Source organism: Bactrocera tryoni, chromosome 2 (assembly GCF_016617805.1).
Source record: "Bactrocera tryoni isolate S06 chromosome 2, CSIRO_BtryS06_freeze2, whole genome shotgun sequence".
Lineage (NCBI taxonomy): Eukaryota > Metazoa > Arthropoda > Insecta > Diptera > Tephritidae > Bactrocera > Bactrocera tryoni.
The window spans coordinates 59,423,081-59,441,802 of NC_052500.1; the positions used below are offsets into that span (position 1 = coordinate 59,423,081).

An 18,722-nucleotide genomic window follows, 5' to 3' on the forward strand; every position below is an offset into this window, starting at 1 on the left:
AAATGAGAGAGCAAGGTATGCCATACGACGGTGAGCGAAGATTGAAAATAATGAAAACAACTGCACATGTAACAATGTATGTAGATGTGTACGTGTGTGTATGTTTATGTGAGTATGCAAAAGTTTCTGTAGGCGAATCGGTTGGCGCTTCGAAAAATTCATATTTCTTAATTTCATGATATTATACCCATTTATTTATAAGTGGTATGCAAAAGCAATCCACATACATACATACTTAACGTATGTACAATATAAATGTATGTACATATATCAGTACATACTATATATCTAAGTATAAAAATGTGGATAAACATAAGTGTATAAGTGTATGTCATGGAGCTGGCAAATATTTGTGTGCCTATGACATTCTTACTGCTAATCAAAAGTCACTGATAATAGCTGCGACAGTTTTCAAAAATTAGCAGTGACTGTTACGGCTGTACAGTGGCACAGTGATACAACGACGTCAAGAGGTTTAAATGCGGTAAACTGTTAGTGTAGATATTTATATACATATAACGGCAAAAATGTTCATAGACGTTAATTGTTACAAAAAATAAAATTAATTAAAATTTAAACAATTTATTTTAACACTTTCGAGACCTTAACTTTGTCTATATCCCAATACCTTCTTATTAAAATTGGCTCGAACTGGGCCAATTTACGCGCAAACTGAATCGATAAAATATTTTTCCAAGTTTAGTATGACCTTTTTTATGTTCGTGTAAAGTTTGATCTCTATATGTCAATTAATGTGTGTTTGACAGCTATCTAATGCCAGTCCAGGTGGATAACCTCTGTTAAGACAATTACATCGTAAAAGTTAAAGAAACAGTGCTTCGAAATCGTAATGTTAACATGAATGAGATATCGGAAGAAGACAACATCTCTTATGAATCGACTCAACACATTTTGATTAATATACTGCGTATGAGGCGTACCAATACGAGACTCGTACTAAAGGCCGAATCTTTTGCAAAAACCCCGACTACTTGAGGTTCAAACGCCTCATTACTGGTAACGAGATGTAGGTTTAGGAATAATATGACGTCAAAACTGTTCAATAATCTAGCGAATGTCACTCCAAAAATGAGCCAAAAGCAAAAAATCCAAAATTCATGGAAGGCACAGTAAGCAATCCCAGTCGAGGATTATAACAAGTGTATCGAAAATTCTATAAAGCGTTGATATGATTGTATTTGCTCAGGAGCATATTTTTAAGGCAAAAATACATTTTTGTGTTCAAATATGTTACATAAAAATGAAGTTTTTTGTTAATCCGGGTTATATTTGATCAGATGGTATATCACTTCATTATTAAATTATGCTATTGATTCGTAATTCATATTTCAAACTATAATCAGCAAGATTTGACACATGCGTAATTGTTTACGGATGGTTTGACCATGAAAGATGAGATTAAGAGCGCTTTACTGGTAGTCTTTTGCATTAAGGGGGTATTCTAATCTAGAAGCATGAATTTCAGGTAATTTTTAAAATGTCATCCATTTTTTTATTAGTTATTTGTTAATTTTAGATGAGTACAGAAAAAAATTAAAAACCAAAAAAAATAAAAATTTCAAAAATTATGAGCTGACGAAGTGGGGGGTCTCTAAAAATTTCCACGTGACCATGCCCATGATTTCAACCCTCCTAGTTATCTGAAACAAAAAAAAAAAGATTATTAATCTAGAATAATGTCGCAATGGTCGGAAGTACGGAAAAGTGGGAAAAATTTTTTTTCACAAAATGGCGACTGACTGAAAAAAAATCTTTTTTTGATCACTTTTTCTGACTATTTTGAATTTTTTAAAAATAATAAAAATAAAAATTTGGGGATGGGACCAGTTCCAACCATAGACAAGCCTATAAAGAAGACTCTATAAAAATTTCAAGTAAATCGGTCCTGTAGAACCTGAGAAATCGTGGGTATCGTTCCGAAAAAGTCAGTTTTGAGAAAAACGCGTTTAAAGTTTCGCGTAAAGTCTTTTGTTCGATTAGTTCCGGCCGAACCAGTTTGGATGCCGGGTCAGAAAAATGCCTATATCTCCGAAAATAATTTGAATTTGGAAAAATCCTCTTGTACACATATTTTTGAATAATTAAACTTTGAAAATATAAAAAAAATTTCGATTTTTTAAATTTCTAGACTAGAATACCCCCTTAAATGCCTGTGATAATGCAGATGACATTGCTAGGGATAGGATCTTGAATGTCTTCTTTTCCGAGAATCGAGTGTAAGATTTTTCGATCCCCCTAACATTTTTTAAATATATACATAAGTTTGTGAGATTTTTATTGTAGAGTCTTAAAATATGTCGAAATAAATTTTATGAAATGTCATCAAGTGCGCAATCTTTAGACGTATATTACATATAGTAGACTCAATTGTCTTAAAAAACTTCCAATAAATGGGTGGAATGCTATTCCAGCATATGCCAATAATTTGGGATCTTGTCTATCGTTTACGAAACCATTAAATCAGATCCAGCGATTTTCTGTTCTTTAACGCTTCCAATTTGACGGCATTCAAAGCTTTAAAGTCAAGCTTGAATTAATAACAACAATTTTTATCGTCGCTTTTTGCCTTCTCCAGCCTTTCTTTGCATTATTGTTTTGTTTTGTACTCCTTGAACATAATTGGTCTCAATATCTTTACTAGATGTTGGCAGTCAACTGGAGGGACTTACAATTTTTAAGCCAATTCCGAAGGCTTAATGGATTTTATAAAAAGTATTTTTCTTCACTGCAGAAAGTGAGGAGGTTTGCAATAAATTTCTGAGTTGCGAATGCTTTTTAAAAGAAACTTTTAGATGTCAGAGTGAACCGGGAACTTTAGACGAATTTTTGTTCTGACCAAGTTTCTTTTTTATGATTGTTTTAAATCGATTCGGACTTGAAGCTAAATTAGTGTATATTTTCAAACCAATATTAGTATATTCATAGCATATAATCGAATATATGCACATATATAGATTTATTGCATTTTTTGATTTCAGTTGCAAGACCACATAATAGTTTATATCACTTAAACTGAATGTGACGGAGTAGCTTCTATAAAGCTATATAGCTATATTGATCTTTTAGCGGTTAAATAAGATGTAGCAAAAATAAATCCATTAATTGTTCCAGCAAAATCGTTCACCGCATATAGGAACAGATAGTAATCACTTGGCGTCAGGTCCGGAATATAAGGTGGATGTATATTAACCATCCGGAGCTTTCAGCGAGTCACTATCGATGCCTGCAAATTAGCCCAACCTTCCTGACTGTCAATTCTGGCTTGGTCAACGTTTGTGAGTTGTGGTTCATTTGATTCCCAAAGATCTCCTTTGTTTTCTCGATATTTTCGACAGTTGGGTTTCTAGAGCGTTCTGCCTCTTTGACATTAAAAGTACCGGAAGGACGAAACCAAAATAATGCGTGATATAAGGACCAAATACTGAATTCACATTTTCAGCTCTCTGGCTTGCGTTTTCGCCTGTATCCAAGGAGCACTGTTAAATACAGCATATTTTCTCTTTGCTGTTGTCTATCTTTATCGCGTGCTCAATACTTAGCCACATAACAGCAAAACTGTATGAGAAGTTTTTTAGATACGAAATTGTATCTTTCGAGTGATACATATGTATAACCCGCTCGTACTTACACATATAACGCAAGACACAGATTTCTAAGGCCATCTATTGTTAAAATAATTGATCTTTTTCTAGATTTCTTAAAAAATAATTGAACTTTTTCTAGACCTTGTAAAAGCCATTAATTGAGATAACTATTTGAATGTTGTCCTCAAAATCAGCTAACAGTGATTCCATAACGATCATGGGTTACACATCAGAGTTCTGATCTTGGTAGATTTTAATTAATCGTTTGTAACTGCAAAGCTTTTACATCAATATGACAGGTTTGAAAATAGTAATAGCGACTGATTGTGTATACAAAGTGATTTTTTATGTTTTTTGTATCATAACTCAAGCATAATTACATTCTATAAATGTCTAAATATTTCGTTTCATCGGAAAACCCTCTCATATTTGTGAACCTTGTACGGTTCAAGTGTCATTTCTATTTCACCTGTGAAACAAACAAGGAGATACATCCTTAACGATACCAAAAAACATCTTACAGCTTCTGTCTGACAGCTAAGCTCATCTGAGCAGACTGTCATCAGATAGGAATTCTCTTCTCACCTCAATGTGTACTTATTATAATCATCGTGTGTAGTTTAAGCTTCAGCATCAGCAGAAAAACAAGTCAATTTAATCGATGGCATTAACTAAAATTAACTTCAAAGAGCTAAAAGCATATAATTAATCTATAAAATAATATTAAACGTTTAGAGTAAATTGGAAAGGAAGGTTTTGTTTTTATTTTTTTTTTTGCATTTAATGTACATTGAGAAATCCATAACAAAAATTTAAAACGTAATTATGAATAAACTGCTGATTTATTTCTTGCTGGTGACAGTTCTCATATATAAAGGTATATATTTACTGAATAATATAACTAATTTATAACATTTTCATGAGCGAATATCAAAAATTGTATTAAAATTGTTAATCAGTTTTATTATTATTATATTTTCATTATATAAGCATAATATGTTTGTGCGCAGGTCAGTAAATACTGTGTACAAAGGGTCGCCCTTCACCACTAATATCTCAACTATGTCGCAGACAATCTGTGCGTGTGTATGTAGGTCAAAGTTTACAACTGCAATCTTGCAAAACAAAAAATTGACAACAACACAAAATTCCTCACTACTGAAAAATGATATTTTACTCAAATTATAATAAATACTCAAACTTTTGCGTGTGTGAAATCTAAATTAATTAAATTAAAATATTAGAAAAATGTCTACTAAGATATGATTTGTCATAAAAAAACATGATCGCTTATTTTTTGCATGTTCTAGTTATTTCCGTACCAACACAAACGCAAACAGAGGTTCCTCAAGATGACGAAGATGAAGATTGGGACGAAGACGATGATTCGTCTGAAGTAGACGATGATGGACGTGTCTATAAGAATCCTAGAAATTCACCATCCACTGAATGTCCAAGGGATGAGGAACAGGCAACGCTACTCGGACAGAAATGTCTAAGAAAATGTTCCTCGGATGAGGACTGTAAAAGTAAAAAGAAGAAGTGCCTATGTGATGGTGTCTGTGGTATGTCCTGTATTAAGCCAGGTAAGCGCTGTCAAAGTCTAAATATTTGAAATAATTGTTTCTTAGTGATGCAGCAAATTTAATGCCTAAATTTGAAACGAAAAAATAATCTTTAGATTATTAACATTATTGTTATGTTTTATATTATTTGTACATACAGTGTAAATAGAAACTTTTAAAATTTGAATAATTACAGATAGAGAGTGTCCTGAGCTCGCGCAACCATCACTGGGCCAAGTTACGGTCGCAGGCAGGCATTTTGGAGCACGTGCTACATATTCTTGTCCTCATGGCTATCATGTTGTTGGGCTACAGAGTCGCCTATGTCAAGCTGATGGCAATTGGGCCGGAGCTGAACCGGCATGTAAACAGAATAGTAAGTTGAAACAACAATAACTTTACTAACCATAATAATAATATAATGCCATGTTTATATGAACAGACCAACAAAAATTAGACTACTTTGTTATATATGCTCTAATGATATTTAATTTTTTTTTTGTTAAAGCAATATCTAAAATCTGAAATATTTTCTATTAAAATTCTGAAACCAGAACCTCTAAGTTCGCTTATTATAAATTATGTTAAACTATGTTACATGTTTCTGTGTTACCAAAAATCTTACCAACACTTAACATCAATTGTAAATTTGTAGTTTTTTTATTAAAATAATTTAAAATGCCCGACGGACATACCATTCCTTTATTTTTTATTACGTAAAACAAAAATTATTTTGTCAAACCATGAAATAATAGTTGAAGTATTTTAAATTTACAATTATACCTAAGCTTGGTATGGTGTTACACCAATGACAGCTTTTATATGAACCGTTGTTCATATGCTTAATGCCTGCTGTAGACATTTGGTAACTAACTGTCATTCAAAAAATGAAAAAGTTTTCATTCGCCCGACTTTGTAACAATTTAACCAACAATGCGTTAACAGTAAATATATTACTATATAGGATTTTATAAGTGTATAAAACATTGTTTTCTTCTTTCATCAAGATTGAGAAATTATATCCCTTTGGGTTAATAAAAGCTATTATAACGCTCTAAAAAATATTCAAAACTCTAAGACTAATTTTTGAAGCCATTATATAATACTTTCAAATTTTGACTATATTCAAAAAAATAAAGATATTGAATATTACTGAAATAAAGGGTATTTTTGAAAACATACACCTAACCTGTGGTAAAATAGTTTACACTTTAGCCAGTTTCTGACGAGTTTTTTCCGCAAAAAGCTATTTTGTGTTACTTTAAAACTTGATAGAATTTGTTTTTAAATCTACTGAATTCCCTCTCACAGCCACATTAATGAGTCAAACGGTCAAAAAATTCAGTTACAAAGTTAAACTTTCAAAATTAAGTTTTGTACAGACATAGATTGAAAGCTTAGCTTAAATATATATCTTTAAGAGAATAATCTTAAGCTTTTAGTTGCTAAACCAGCTCGATTATTCTGTGATGGATATTACATACATTTCTTCCACTAAATATAACCGAAAAGTATATAAAATGTTTGGAATTATTTATTATTTCAAAACTTCAGTGTTCTTACGAATTTGTTATGCTTACTACCATCACTTTCTAGTTTACTGTCTCAAGCCACCGCAAATAGAGCATGCACGTCATTCTGCGCTACCCGAACAGGAAACCTTTGATCTGGACTCTACCGTTCAATACCACTGTCATACTGGTTATGTAACAAATGGATTTCCACGTGCCAAATGTCTAGCCATTGATGGTCAGGCCAGCTGGTATGGACCGGATATACAATGCGAACGTAATGACTACTTTCAAATAAAATTGTAGTGTTTTAATAATTATAAGTAAACTTATTTACTTTGCAGCAAGATCATGTGGACAGCCGCCAGATCCAGCTTATGGCTGGCATGCTGGTGAATGTTACACTTTCGGTTGTAAAATTAGTTACAACTGTGGTAATACCTATGAGTTGGTGGGTAAACATGAACGCTACTGCCAATCGGATGGCTCCTGGGTGCCCAAGGAACTGCCCACATGTGTCTGTAAGTAAACCAAACAAAAATGTTTATTTCATTTCTTTAATATACAATTTTATTATTTTAATTCGTATTTTTTGATATTAGCTAAAAATGATAATAATACCATCGTAGCAAACAAGTCGCTATAAAAAAGCAGTTACAGAAATTCCGAAAATGTCAATAAAGACACGACTGTAATACATACCTATAAAATGCCAGTTAAAAATTAAAACAAAACTAAATAATTTGTGCGTTCTTTCAATAAAATAAATTCCAATAATTGTTGCTTGCAGAAAATCTTCAAACTCTAATTGTTGTCAGGTATAAATGTTCAATTAACAATGTTACAAATAAAGTTACCGCAAATATATACGCATATATAATTAAAAGAAACAAAAATGTTGTTTTATTCATAATTACATTTGGCTAGAAGATAACTTCATTCAAAAGTTCCACTTACCTTCCATCTGAATACATTTTCAATTTGCGGTAACTTGTTGTTGTTAATACTCATATACAACATCAGCAAGAAATTAAAAAAATTAAAAATTATATTAAATATTATATATTATATTACGTTTGCCATTGAAGTTTGTAACCCCCAGAATGAAAAGTCGAAGCTCCTATAAAGTAAATGGTAATATAAGTAAAAGGTATTCCATTTCGAGATTCCCAACTTTTTTAAAGAACAAACACAAAAACTTCAAATTTAATGGGAAGTGTTTATTATCATTCGAAAGAACATTATTTGGAATTTATGTTTTGAAGATTATGTCTTTCAAATGTTGGCCACGTACTTATGTATATGTCTCAGATGGTCCATCCGTTGAGTCCAATTTTCAATGAATCGTTCGAGCATTTTGATTGATAACTGGCGAATGATACGCATGAAGTTTTGCTCCAAGATCTGAATCAAAGCGGAATTGCCCGCAAAAAATCTAATGATGTGATATCACACGTTCTTGATGGCCAATCGACTGGCCCAAAACGTGAAATTATCTGCACACTGAAATGTTCTCTCAATGTATTGATTAAAGCGCTGTGTGGGAAGTGGCGCCATCTTGTTAAAACCAAATGCTGCCGAGATCACGAGCTACAATTTCAGGCATCAAATAGTCGGTTACCATTGAAGATTACGTTCTCACCGACATTATTTTTTAACAAATATGGGCCGATAATACAACCGGCTCACAAACCACACCAAACCCTTTTTTCCAAGATGAAATGGCAACTCCTGAATCTCTTCAGGTTGCTCTTCGTCAAAAATGCGGCAATTTTGTTTATTTACAGATCCAATCAGCCAGAAATTGGTCTCATCGCTGAACAAAATATTAAAGAGCCCATAAAGCGAAGAGATGTCGCTTGGGGAGGTCGAGCGGTTTCAGTTCTTATTGTAGCTGTATTTTATACGCTGAACATGAATTTTCGTAATAAAGTCGAACGACTTGCAAACTTTGTTCAAGCGTAAGTCTTTCCATGATTAAATGCCAAACAATATTGAACAAAAATAACATGACAGCTTGTTGTCACGATTTACGCGTGATCTGTCAAAAAAGGCTATTGCAAAAAGCCCTACTTGGATTACACGTTACATATGTACATATGTATACATATATGCTCAACGTGAGGAACTGAGTCGATTTAGCCATGGCTGTACATATTTGTATGGAAAACTTTTTAATTTTACAAGATATCTTCATGAAATTTAGCAAAGATTATGCACCAAGGTAACGCTACGAGCTCAGAAGAAATTGTTTAAATAAACTTATTTCGACTTGATGATTGTTTACGTCAAATTAAGGGGCTAGAAAGTACTAGCAAAATGTTTTCCACTGGATGTATATCTTTGACTGATTGCGATCTCAGATTTAGTTATAAACACATACATATAGTTGCTATATGAAATGCCCCTATTATAGTTTTCTTTTTTCTTTACTATTTTAAAGTTAGACTATGCTTTTGAAAGATCACTTAAATAAATATTTGTGGATCATTCCAGTTATGTATACTCTACTACCGTGATAACGCCACTTCAAATATTTTAAAGGGGTATAACCAGTGATCAACTTGAAAAATCACATCTAGTGAGGTCCCTCTCTACCACGCAAAATTATGTCAGCTTTTTTAAGTCACTTGATTCAGACGTGAGTGTATATAAACACCTGCTAACGGAATCAGAAAATGTTTCACACCGCCTCTATTAGCCATGGCTTTAAAGAACTCGTTTAGACTTGCACCAACTAGGTCATACATTCCTATGACACGGACCACACAATTTATATATCAGAGATCCCTTTTAAGGATTGTAATAGAGAATACTTCACTAATTTTTGCCGTGGTAAACAGATCCGAAACTCTTGATTAAAATAGATTTGCCGAACTCGCCTTAGGGCGCCTAAATTGGAGATGTGTTCATAAAATTTTAAACCTTCAATATTTTTTACCGTTAGTGAGAGCAATTAATATAGAAAAATATGAAATAATCGATAAGTTATTATCTTCTAATAATAAATACTGTAGCAATTGATTGTATCCCTTCTTTTAACCCTTTCTCAACTTGCAAGTGCTTTTACAATAATTTATATGCATATGTATCTCGTTTCTAATTTTTAAGTGGTCACATCTGTTGTCTGTCCGACACCGGAAAATCCACGAAATGGCAAGGCTACATACACCACCATGGCGTACAACTCAGTGGTAAGTTATGAATGCCGTTACGGTTACACATTAGTAGGAGAAAGCAGTAGTAGATGTGGTGCTGATCGGAAATGGAGTGGAACCCTGCCAACTTGTAAAGGTATGCATGTTTTATAAGAATTTAAATTATACAGACATATAGTACACATGAGGGCTTTCCCAAAAGTATCTGCTCTGACGCATGATAATTTGGAGACAGAACTAGATTAGTGAGAACAGCATGAACAATACCTTCTGATCAAATCTGATCCGGACTGGTCCTATTATGGCTATATTGGTTATATCGGCTAAATTTTTTGTATTCATGTGAAGTTTGATCTCCATATGTCTATTATTATGTGTTTGGCAGTTGTTTGTTTAGGAGGCGATACGTTTGTTAAGCGATTTTTACCATGAAAAAAAGTTGAAAATCGCTTGAATTCGAAATTTTGTGTTTCCAATAACAATACTCGATGGTAATACCAAAAGAACTGAATCTTTTCCAAAAACTTTGTTGAGTAGAGGTCGGAGAAGAGATTCTTGACAACGTCGCTGAGGATCAACTTGAAAAATATGACGTGGAAACTGTCCAACAATCTACAGATGGGCGTTCCAAAAATGAGCCGAAACTTTAAAAGCCAAATTCGCTGAAGGCCATCCCAGCCAAGGCTTATAAAAAGGGATAGGAGAATGTGATCAATGAGCTACATACTTGTATTGGCTCAATACCCTATTTTGAAAGCGGTAATGAAGCTGTGTATTAAAATACGTGAATACGTAAATACAGTTTTGATCAGATGTTAAGTCGTAAATGTGTGTAAAATCTCTTTATATCACCAAAGTAAATATATATTTTATAATTCGATTTGTCAGAACGGATACTTATATCCATATTAATACACTGTATATTATATATAGTATTTTGTATTTATAGGCACGCACATAAACTAAAATTATTTATATTTATTATACGCGATTTAGAAATCAATTGCGGGCACCCTGGTGTACTTTACAATGGTTGGATTGAGAACATCGAAGCTGGGACTGGACTTGGGGCGAGCATCATTTTCCGCTGTCAACCGGAAATGTTAATACAAGGGCATTCGTCAAGCGTTTGCCAAATCGATGGCCGCTGGCGTAATCCATTACCCGAATGCTTGGCACCATGCGTTGTACCATCCATTTCGCAAGGTTATGTAACACCTGTTGAAATCATTACTGATGAAAATGGCACCACCATTATAACGCCCACAACCACACAATCACCCTCCACTTCGAGTAGCGGTGTTGAGAAAGTTAAACATGGCACTGCTTTGGAGGTGAAGTGTGATGAAAACTACGAATTTCCTGTTTCACTTCTAAGTCCACCAACATGTAATAACGGTACTTGGAGTATTATACCGCGATGTGTACCAGCACGTTGTAAAAATATGCCAAGACCACCTAAGCATGGCATGGTACTCGCACCGAAAACGGAACACGGCATGAAAGCTAGATTTAAGTGTAAAGACGGTTTCAAGCTGATTAGTCCTGAAGGCAAGGATGTCACAGATCCCAATGAATATGTTCTAACATGTTCATTCGGTAATTGGACCGGTGAGACACCACAATGTCAAGAAGTGTTTTGTTCGTTTCCGGGATATATACCAAACGGCAAGGTATTGCTTGTCGGAAATATGGGACTCTACGATTATAGACCATATGTAAAAAAGGTGTGCAAATCACAGAGGGTATAATTATTTTTCTGTCGTATAAATCCATAAACATACTTTCTTTGCAGATCGTTAATAACAAACAAATAATGTATGACTGTGATAAAGGTTACGTTCTGGAGATAGGACCACCGGGTGCCACCTGTGTTGGTGGCAAATGGCGACCTCTAGAACTACCGCAATGCTTACTTGGGCAACATCCCCGATTACGTTGGAATCGTAAACGACGTTCTATACAAATGCGTTATCTTCGCTCCCAATATTTATTACGTAATAAACGAGATTTGCAACGAAAACTGGATGAGATAATAAACGGCAACTTTCAACAATCGTTAACAGCACTTAAGAGGGATTCGGGTGAGAATACTGCTTGGCTAGATCCTTCTTCTATAATGGCCGCAGTTTAATTTCGACCTGTATAGTAGTAAATTAGAGGTCATTATAGGTCTCTGACTATGTATATTACCATTCTTCCTACGCGCGTCATTGGTGATTACATGAAAATCAGTCGATCCTATAAACTCTCAGCCACTTTAGTATATACACTTAAGGTAGAGAATACAATTTTTTAGTCGCCAAAGTTAGCAGACGATTTCAAACCTTCGAAAAAACAAGCTAACTAAAACATTACACTGGGTTATGCAAAATTTTTTTTTCCAAAATTCGACGCCACAACAAAATGTCTGTATGACTCAAACCGACTTGTATTCAAAAATATATAAATATTTATGCCATAAGCGAAAACGATATTGCATAACTATATTAATTTTTCGAGTAATTCATTGTTATGTACAATTTTATTTTTTTTCAGACATAATTAACGCCCCCAAAACACGTATCAAACGAACTCCTTCTGAGATCGATCAAGCATACTCCAAATATTATCAGAAGATCAAACAGAAATATCAAAATTATGTGAAAAATTTACTTGGCTACAGTAGATTGCATAACCCGACAGAATTCCGAAATCCGACCAAATTTATACAAGTACAAGATGGACGTTGGTACAATACCTATAGCAATCCCGATCTGGTCACACGTTACAAAGCTACACACAAGTCACGTACATCGAATAATGATTTCTTAAGTCTGGAAAATGACGAACACGATTTGCTAACACATCGCTCATCTGCCAAGATACCACTACCTAATATCAATCAAAATTCCCGGTATAGCGTACTTGCCAACAAACCGAATGCCAATGAGAATATACTATACGATAGCAACTCGGCAAGTTATTTCTTTAACAACTTCCGCAACTTGCCGAAAACTCAAAACGAAACCGATTTAATAGAGCAGCTTAAGTCACAAATTGTGCGTCGACGACGTAAGCGCAGTATTAACAGTCCAACGACATTGTCGCCACTTGCACCAGATGATGACACAAATGATCCGTTGGAGTCGAAGGAGGGTAGAAAGCGTTTACGTGGACCATGTGAGGATATCAATTGGGATCAATTCTCGAATATAACGGTGGTTCGACCTGGTAAAGCACCTGGTCGCAACAGTGTCGGTATTATGCTTTATTTAGAATGCAACGCTGGCTTTAAGCTAAATATAAAAGGTGAAAATGCAACGGCGCGCTGCATACGTGGCATTTGGAAGCCTGATACGCCTAAATGCCTCTCAGGTAATGTCCAGGAAAGTCATTTACACTAATACCATACAAATTGTTTTATAATAACTAAATGTATTGCAGCACCTTGCCTAGTACCGGCTGTCGAGAATGGTAGATACTTCAAAGTAGAAGCGAATACGAAAACGCTTACCGATAAGCCTACACTAACAGCACTGACGACCTATGAAGAAATTGAATCAAACGAATTTATAACGCTGGAATGTGATGATGGTTTTAATATACAGGTAAGAAAGGTCTCTGAACTAGTATATATGTATAACAAAAAATTCTTTTAGCATACATAAGTATTTTATGTTTTTTTCTAGGGTTCAGCACAGTTGCGTTGCGCTCATGGCAGTTGGTCGGTGAATGCATTTTCCGAATGTGTATCCATACCTTGTACACTGCCAGCGCTACCAGGCATAATTTATGAGGTAAGCGCTTGAAATCATTTTTATTTGTTGTGATTAAAGCATCTCTTGATACATATAGGGTGGCTACCGACCCGGACTCACAATTGGTCACGGCAGTACGGTGAGCGCTCATTGCGATCACTCCACAAATTCTATGCCCATTGAAATGAGCTGTAACAAAGGGATTTTGAGTCCACAAACAATACACTGTGAAACAGGCCAACGCAAATCTCGCGAGGAACTACCATCTGAAGGGCATAGCAATGGAAAATCGAATCATATTATAGCGTTAAAGATCGATAATTCCGAATCGGAGGATGCGACAAATGCAACGGAAGAAAATGTCACTGAAGAATTGAAAATGTGTGGACCTCCGAGCATATCCGATGGTGCTTTGGTATACAAGTAATTATTAGACTTATATGTATTTTAGTAATCACGCTATAAACGCCTTAAAAACGACATAACTGTAGAAATTTATTCCGGTAGTAAGGAAAAAGAAATAGAATTTTTTCTTCATTGAATTCATAAATTCAAGTTTGGGTATATTTAAATTTTTTTGTAACTAATGGCAGTATCTTCGAAATCACTTTTTTTCGAAAAGGTCTCAACAGGCGATGGTAATTCTAGAGATTCGTGCTATCTGAAACAAATTAAAAACTTAACCGGATACGTAGTACTTTTACTGCTTAATATAGATTTTTCACATTAATCAATATTATTGTCGACCGATTTAAAAAATACAGTTTTGAGAAAAGGATTTTATGTCACTTCCGAAAAACTTTTAATTATTTCGAAAACATTGTCATTATACTTATTAGTATGCCATTGGTAATAAATTACGGTAGGCGGCAGGTCCTGTGTAGTTTTAAACCTGACGCCCAGCTTCGACAAATTGCGCTTTATAAATGTTCCAATGATCTGTTATTAAAATGGTTCTTTATTCCGTAGTTTCGGGCTGAATGGCACAACTACAAACCGGTATTTTATATAATATAACTGATTCGTAAATCTTTTCACTATACAATTTTTTTTCTGTGCGCTTTGTGTTATTGATTTTCTATTTTAGAAATACTGATTTGTCTGATATCGAAGGTGTATACGAAAGCGGCACCGAAATTTTCTTTAATTGCATACCGAGTGCTGTCGGCGAAAGGAATACGTGGAAAATTATATGCGAGAATGGCCAATGGATTGGACGCTCATACAATTGCGGTAAGTATTATCCGCCATTCAAAGTCAAAAACAATTTACTACACCATTTAAATATAACACTATTAATATATTAAAATGTTTAGAAAATTGTAGTCATATGAAATACATAGTACTTTCTTTTCACTCTTTACAGCGAATGGAACATGCTTGTTCAAAAACAATGAACCAAATGTGGTTAGTTTTTACAATGATCTCGAAATACGGGAAGATGTTGTGGAATTTCCACCCGGTGCCACAATAATATCACGGTAAGAATAAACTGTGCTTTGAAACAAAAGTGCCTGCATAATTTGATCTCCAAAGAGATCTAAAGGTTGTTCACTTTTTGCGCCTATATCATTTTAACGAGCTCACAAACACTTTTATCAAAAATATTTCCACTTCCTTATAGATGTGTGGATATTGGAAAGTTTTCAATGGTTGGCAGCAATGAACGAACTTGTATACATTCCGAATGGACAGGCAATAAGCCAGCTTGCTATGGATTAAATCAGGAAAACGACTACGCAAGTAAGAACACTAAAACAAATTAGGAAGAACTATGTAAGTTCGGGTATAGCCGAATATTTCATACTCTTGCAACTTGCAAGGGTTAAAGCCGAGGAAGTAAATGGTACATAAGGCTTGTTAGTTATTTGGGATCTAGAGCGAGTTTTCACCCAAATTTATTCATTATTAGCACAAATGTGCACCGTTATAAGAAAAACACGCTCTCTCAATTTTATGAAGATAACTCACATGTAGGCCGATATATGCGGCATATTAGTTATATGGGTGAAAGTGGGCGGTGCCGCGCCCATCGCTCAATTTTGACCCCGGCTCCATTAGTGGTCTCTCAAACCATCTCGGTAATAAAATTTAATGTCTCTTCCGTATTTAGTTATTCATTTATCGCGCTTTTAGTAATTTTTAGCAGTACCGTTTTATAACGAGTGAGCAGGGTAATAATCTAATTTCATCTGATGTCGGAAGGAGTTCTTATAATATTTGTGCCAAACGAGTTTTGTTGTAGTAGCTTTGGTGGTTTAGGAGTTATGTGCTTTAAGCTTATTAGAGGCGAGGCCGCCACTCTTTTTAAGAATTTTTGCCTTCAAATGCCCCTTACGTGGAAGCGGGCCGATTACCCCGATCTACGAACTCGTACTTTTTTGCCAAGGACGTATAGTAATTTTTATCAAAATATCTCAATTTTTATCAAAATATCTCAATTTTTACTAAAGTTATCGCTTACACGAACGGACGGCCGGACAGACAAAATCACTAGGGGCTCAACTCGTCTCGTCAACCTGATCTATTTCGACTAGATTTAGGTGATTCGTACAACCGTTAGATGAACAAAACTATTATCCTCTGTAGCAACATGTTGCAAGAGTATAAAAATATTTGTTGTTTTTTTATTTTTTGTAAATATCGCCCATAAAAGTGGAAAAGGCGCCGACAATATTGTTTAGACATCAAAATGGGCCGATAGCGCAGAGTAATGATGGAAAGCTAATTGTCTATCCGGGTACAACATTGCACATGGAATGTCTATGGATGAGACGATTTGGCAATCCCAAGTGGAATGTGAGCCATGAATTTAGGTAAATGTTAGGCAACTAAGATTCAACATACCTTTTATGTACATATGTAGAATCTACATACATATGTACATACGTAAATACTGATTTTTTACAGAAATTACTCTGAGGGATGGGTCACCGAGGCTGATGCGGGACGCGATGCAACACTAGAATACCGCTTAACCATATTTAATGCAATTGATGAAGATACCGGTATTTATTCCTGTCAAACACCGGCTAGACACGAGCATTCTGTAGAAGTGGTAGTTAAAGCCATAAATTGTCCAGAAATACCACAACGGCGTGGTCTTATTGTCAATACGAATGACACCAAATTAAGTACACGCGCTTTGCTTTCGTGTGCAAATGGAAATTCATTGATTGGCGCTTCAGAACTATTTTGTTTGCCCAGCGGCAATTGGAGTGCTCCCCTACCAGTTTGCGAGAGTGTCGAATGCGGCGATATTCCTTTGCCAAATAATATCAGTTCGCCGCGTGTTGCGGTTTTATCTCGTGAAGTCGGCGGTAGAGCAGCGTTTTCTTGTGGTTCTGGCTATGGTTTGCGTGGTCCCGCCGAGGCTATATGCTTGCCGACCGGCGAATGGGCTACACCCTTTCCAACATGCGTTGAAGTACAATGCGATAATCCCGGCGCACCACTTAATGGTTATGCACAAGGTTCAACGCCATACCGTGCAGGGGATGTTGTTCAATTCAATTGTAATCCAGAGTACATGATGCAAGGGCAACCGATAATAGCATGTCAGGATAATGGACGCTGGTCGAGCGTTTTGCCGAAATGTGTACAAGCTTGTTCATATCCTGGTATTTTATACTTTTCACACTTGCATTTGGTAAATAACAGTAAATCGAATTTAATTTCTTTAACAGGCACGGCTATCAGCGGTCGTATGTCATCTGTCAAATTTTATTATGCAATTGGTGAGAGTATTACATTTACCTGCGACGCTGGTCTTGAATTACGTGGTGCTAAGGTGCTTAAATGTTTAAAAAATGGAAAGTGGTCGAACGCTATACCAACATGTGTCACTGCTGATCAAGTGAACAAACATCAGAATATAATGGGTTAATGTGAAAAACGTGAAATTACTATATCTCTATAGAGAATATACAATTTTTCGATTCCTTCCGAATGGAAATTAAAAACATGTCGATTGGATTGTAAACGCATAGCGCTTTTAATAAAAGTAATAATATATTATAATTAAAAGTAAATTAATTAAAATAAACTAATAATTTCTTTTTTATTCAGTATTGCGGTTGGCGATAATTCTAATTTAATTAGTTCTAAAAGACAATATTTAATAGTTCAGTACTTTTAATAAACGCATTGATAGCCATTAACTTCCTAGTTTTTTCGCTTACTCGTGATATCACATAAGATTTAATTGTAATTAATATTCAAATTTTTTCCAAGACACCCAAAGTAATTGCAGACATTGCCGTTTTAAATATTTTTCCATGAAAATCGAACAGAATATTCTTAAAATGTCATATTTTTAAGAATATATTTTAATTGTTAAAAAAATCATGAAAATGCGCATTGTTTTACACAAATCAACCCAACTACCTCCTTAAAAAATGATGATTACTTCATTTTCATCAATCGCAACTCAGGAGGTCAACTTCCGGAAGCGGATCCGGAGCGAATAAAACCATTTATTTAGTTAGATTGACTACATTGTAATAGAATATAGTTCCGGCCTTTCTAACTAACTTACTTAGTACAATTCTTTTACTCAATATTATTCATATTTATAAATTTAATGTTTATTTGATTCAAACAGCAGAGTAGTAACAAGAATTAAAAAAATAGTTCATAAATTATTATTTGAATTTACAAATAGATTTGCAAAAATATGATTTTCATAGTAACAAAAACAACTAACATATGCCTAATAGAAGTACATAATTTGCACATTGTCATTCTGCATTTCTTAACTTAAACAAAACTATTTAACCGAATCTAAAGATTATATGCATTGAAAGCCTTTAATTATGTGAATTAACGAATTTAACAATTTGAGATAGCTTTATCCAGCTGATGCATAGTGTTGCAAGCCCAAACCAGAAAACGCTATTGTGAATAACGCCATTAAATTCACTTTAAAAATTGCAGTTATAAGAAGCACATTTACTTGAGTTATAATTTATTGTTTACTTTCGCTGTTTGATTACCAATTAACATATGTAGCATTATTTAAGCTCATTTCGCTTAATTATGTCACCATTATATAAGTTTTATTTACTTTTAAGCACCTTTTGCAATGTCTATTGTGAATCAATATGGCAGTGTTGTCGAGCCTTTTATTATTGTTTCGATTTTG

At 34.5% G+C, this 18,722-nt stretch overlaps 1 protein-coding gene across 6 annotated transcripts; it reads left to right on the forward strand.

Moving 5' to 3' along the window:
- Positions 1–4,164: 4,164 nt before the first annotated feature.
- Positions 4,165–17,739, forward strand: LOC120767799 (protein lev-9). 6 transcript variants are annotated; one of them, XR_005704718.1, is made up of 19 exons: positions 4,165–4,482; positions 4,916–5,191; positions 5,367–5,546; positions 6,767–6,958; positions 7,026–7,202; positions 9,793–9,975; positions 10,836–11,566; positions 11,635–11,923; positions 12,378–13,211; positions 13,266–13,438; positions 13,511–13,618; positions 13,677–14,002; positions 14,667–14,812; positions 14,946–15,060; positions 15,204–15,322; positions 16,236–16,395; positions 16,490–17,199; positions 17,266–17,582; positions 17,648–17,739. XR_005704718.1 is itself a non-coding variant. In XM_040094065.1 (18 exons), exons 1-18 carry the CDS (start codon positions 4,431–4,433, stop codon positions 17,463–17,465), a joined length of 4,971 nt encoding a protein of 1,656 aa, XP_039949999.1. In that variant the 5' UTR covers positions 4,165–4,430; the 3' UTR covers positions 17,466–17,624. The 6 variants fall into 6 exon arrangements, 5 of the variants coding, with proteins under 5 accessions (XP_039949999.1, XP_039950001.1, XP_039950000.1 ...); XM_040094065.1 differs by lacking the exon at positions 17,648–17,739 and having other exon boundaries at positions 17,266–17,624; XM_040094067.1 differs by lacking the exon at positions 17,648–17,739 and having other exon boundaries at positions 12,378–13,196; positions 17,266–17,624.
- The last annotated feature ends 983 nt before the right edge of the window (positions 17,740–18,722 follow it).

What these genes read in the sequence shown, in the direction of transcription:
- LOC120767799 (XM_040094065.1), top strand. Translation starts at nt 4,431, where the DNA reads ATGAATAAACTGCTGATTTATTTCTTGCTGGTGACAGTTCTCATATAT. An exon ending in AGCACTTAAGAGGGATTCGG is followed by an intron (nt 11,924 to 12,377) that starts GTGAGAATACTG and finishes ATTTTTTTTCAG; the next exon opens with ACATAATTAACGCCCCCAAA. An exon ending in GGTGCCACAATAATATCACG is followed by an intron (nt 15,061 to 15,203) that starts GTAAGAATAAAC and finishes ACTTCCTTATAG; the next exon opens with ATGTGTGGATATTGGAAAGT.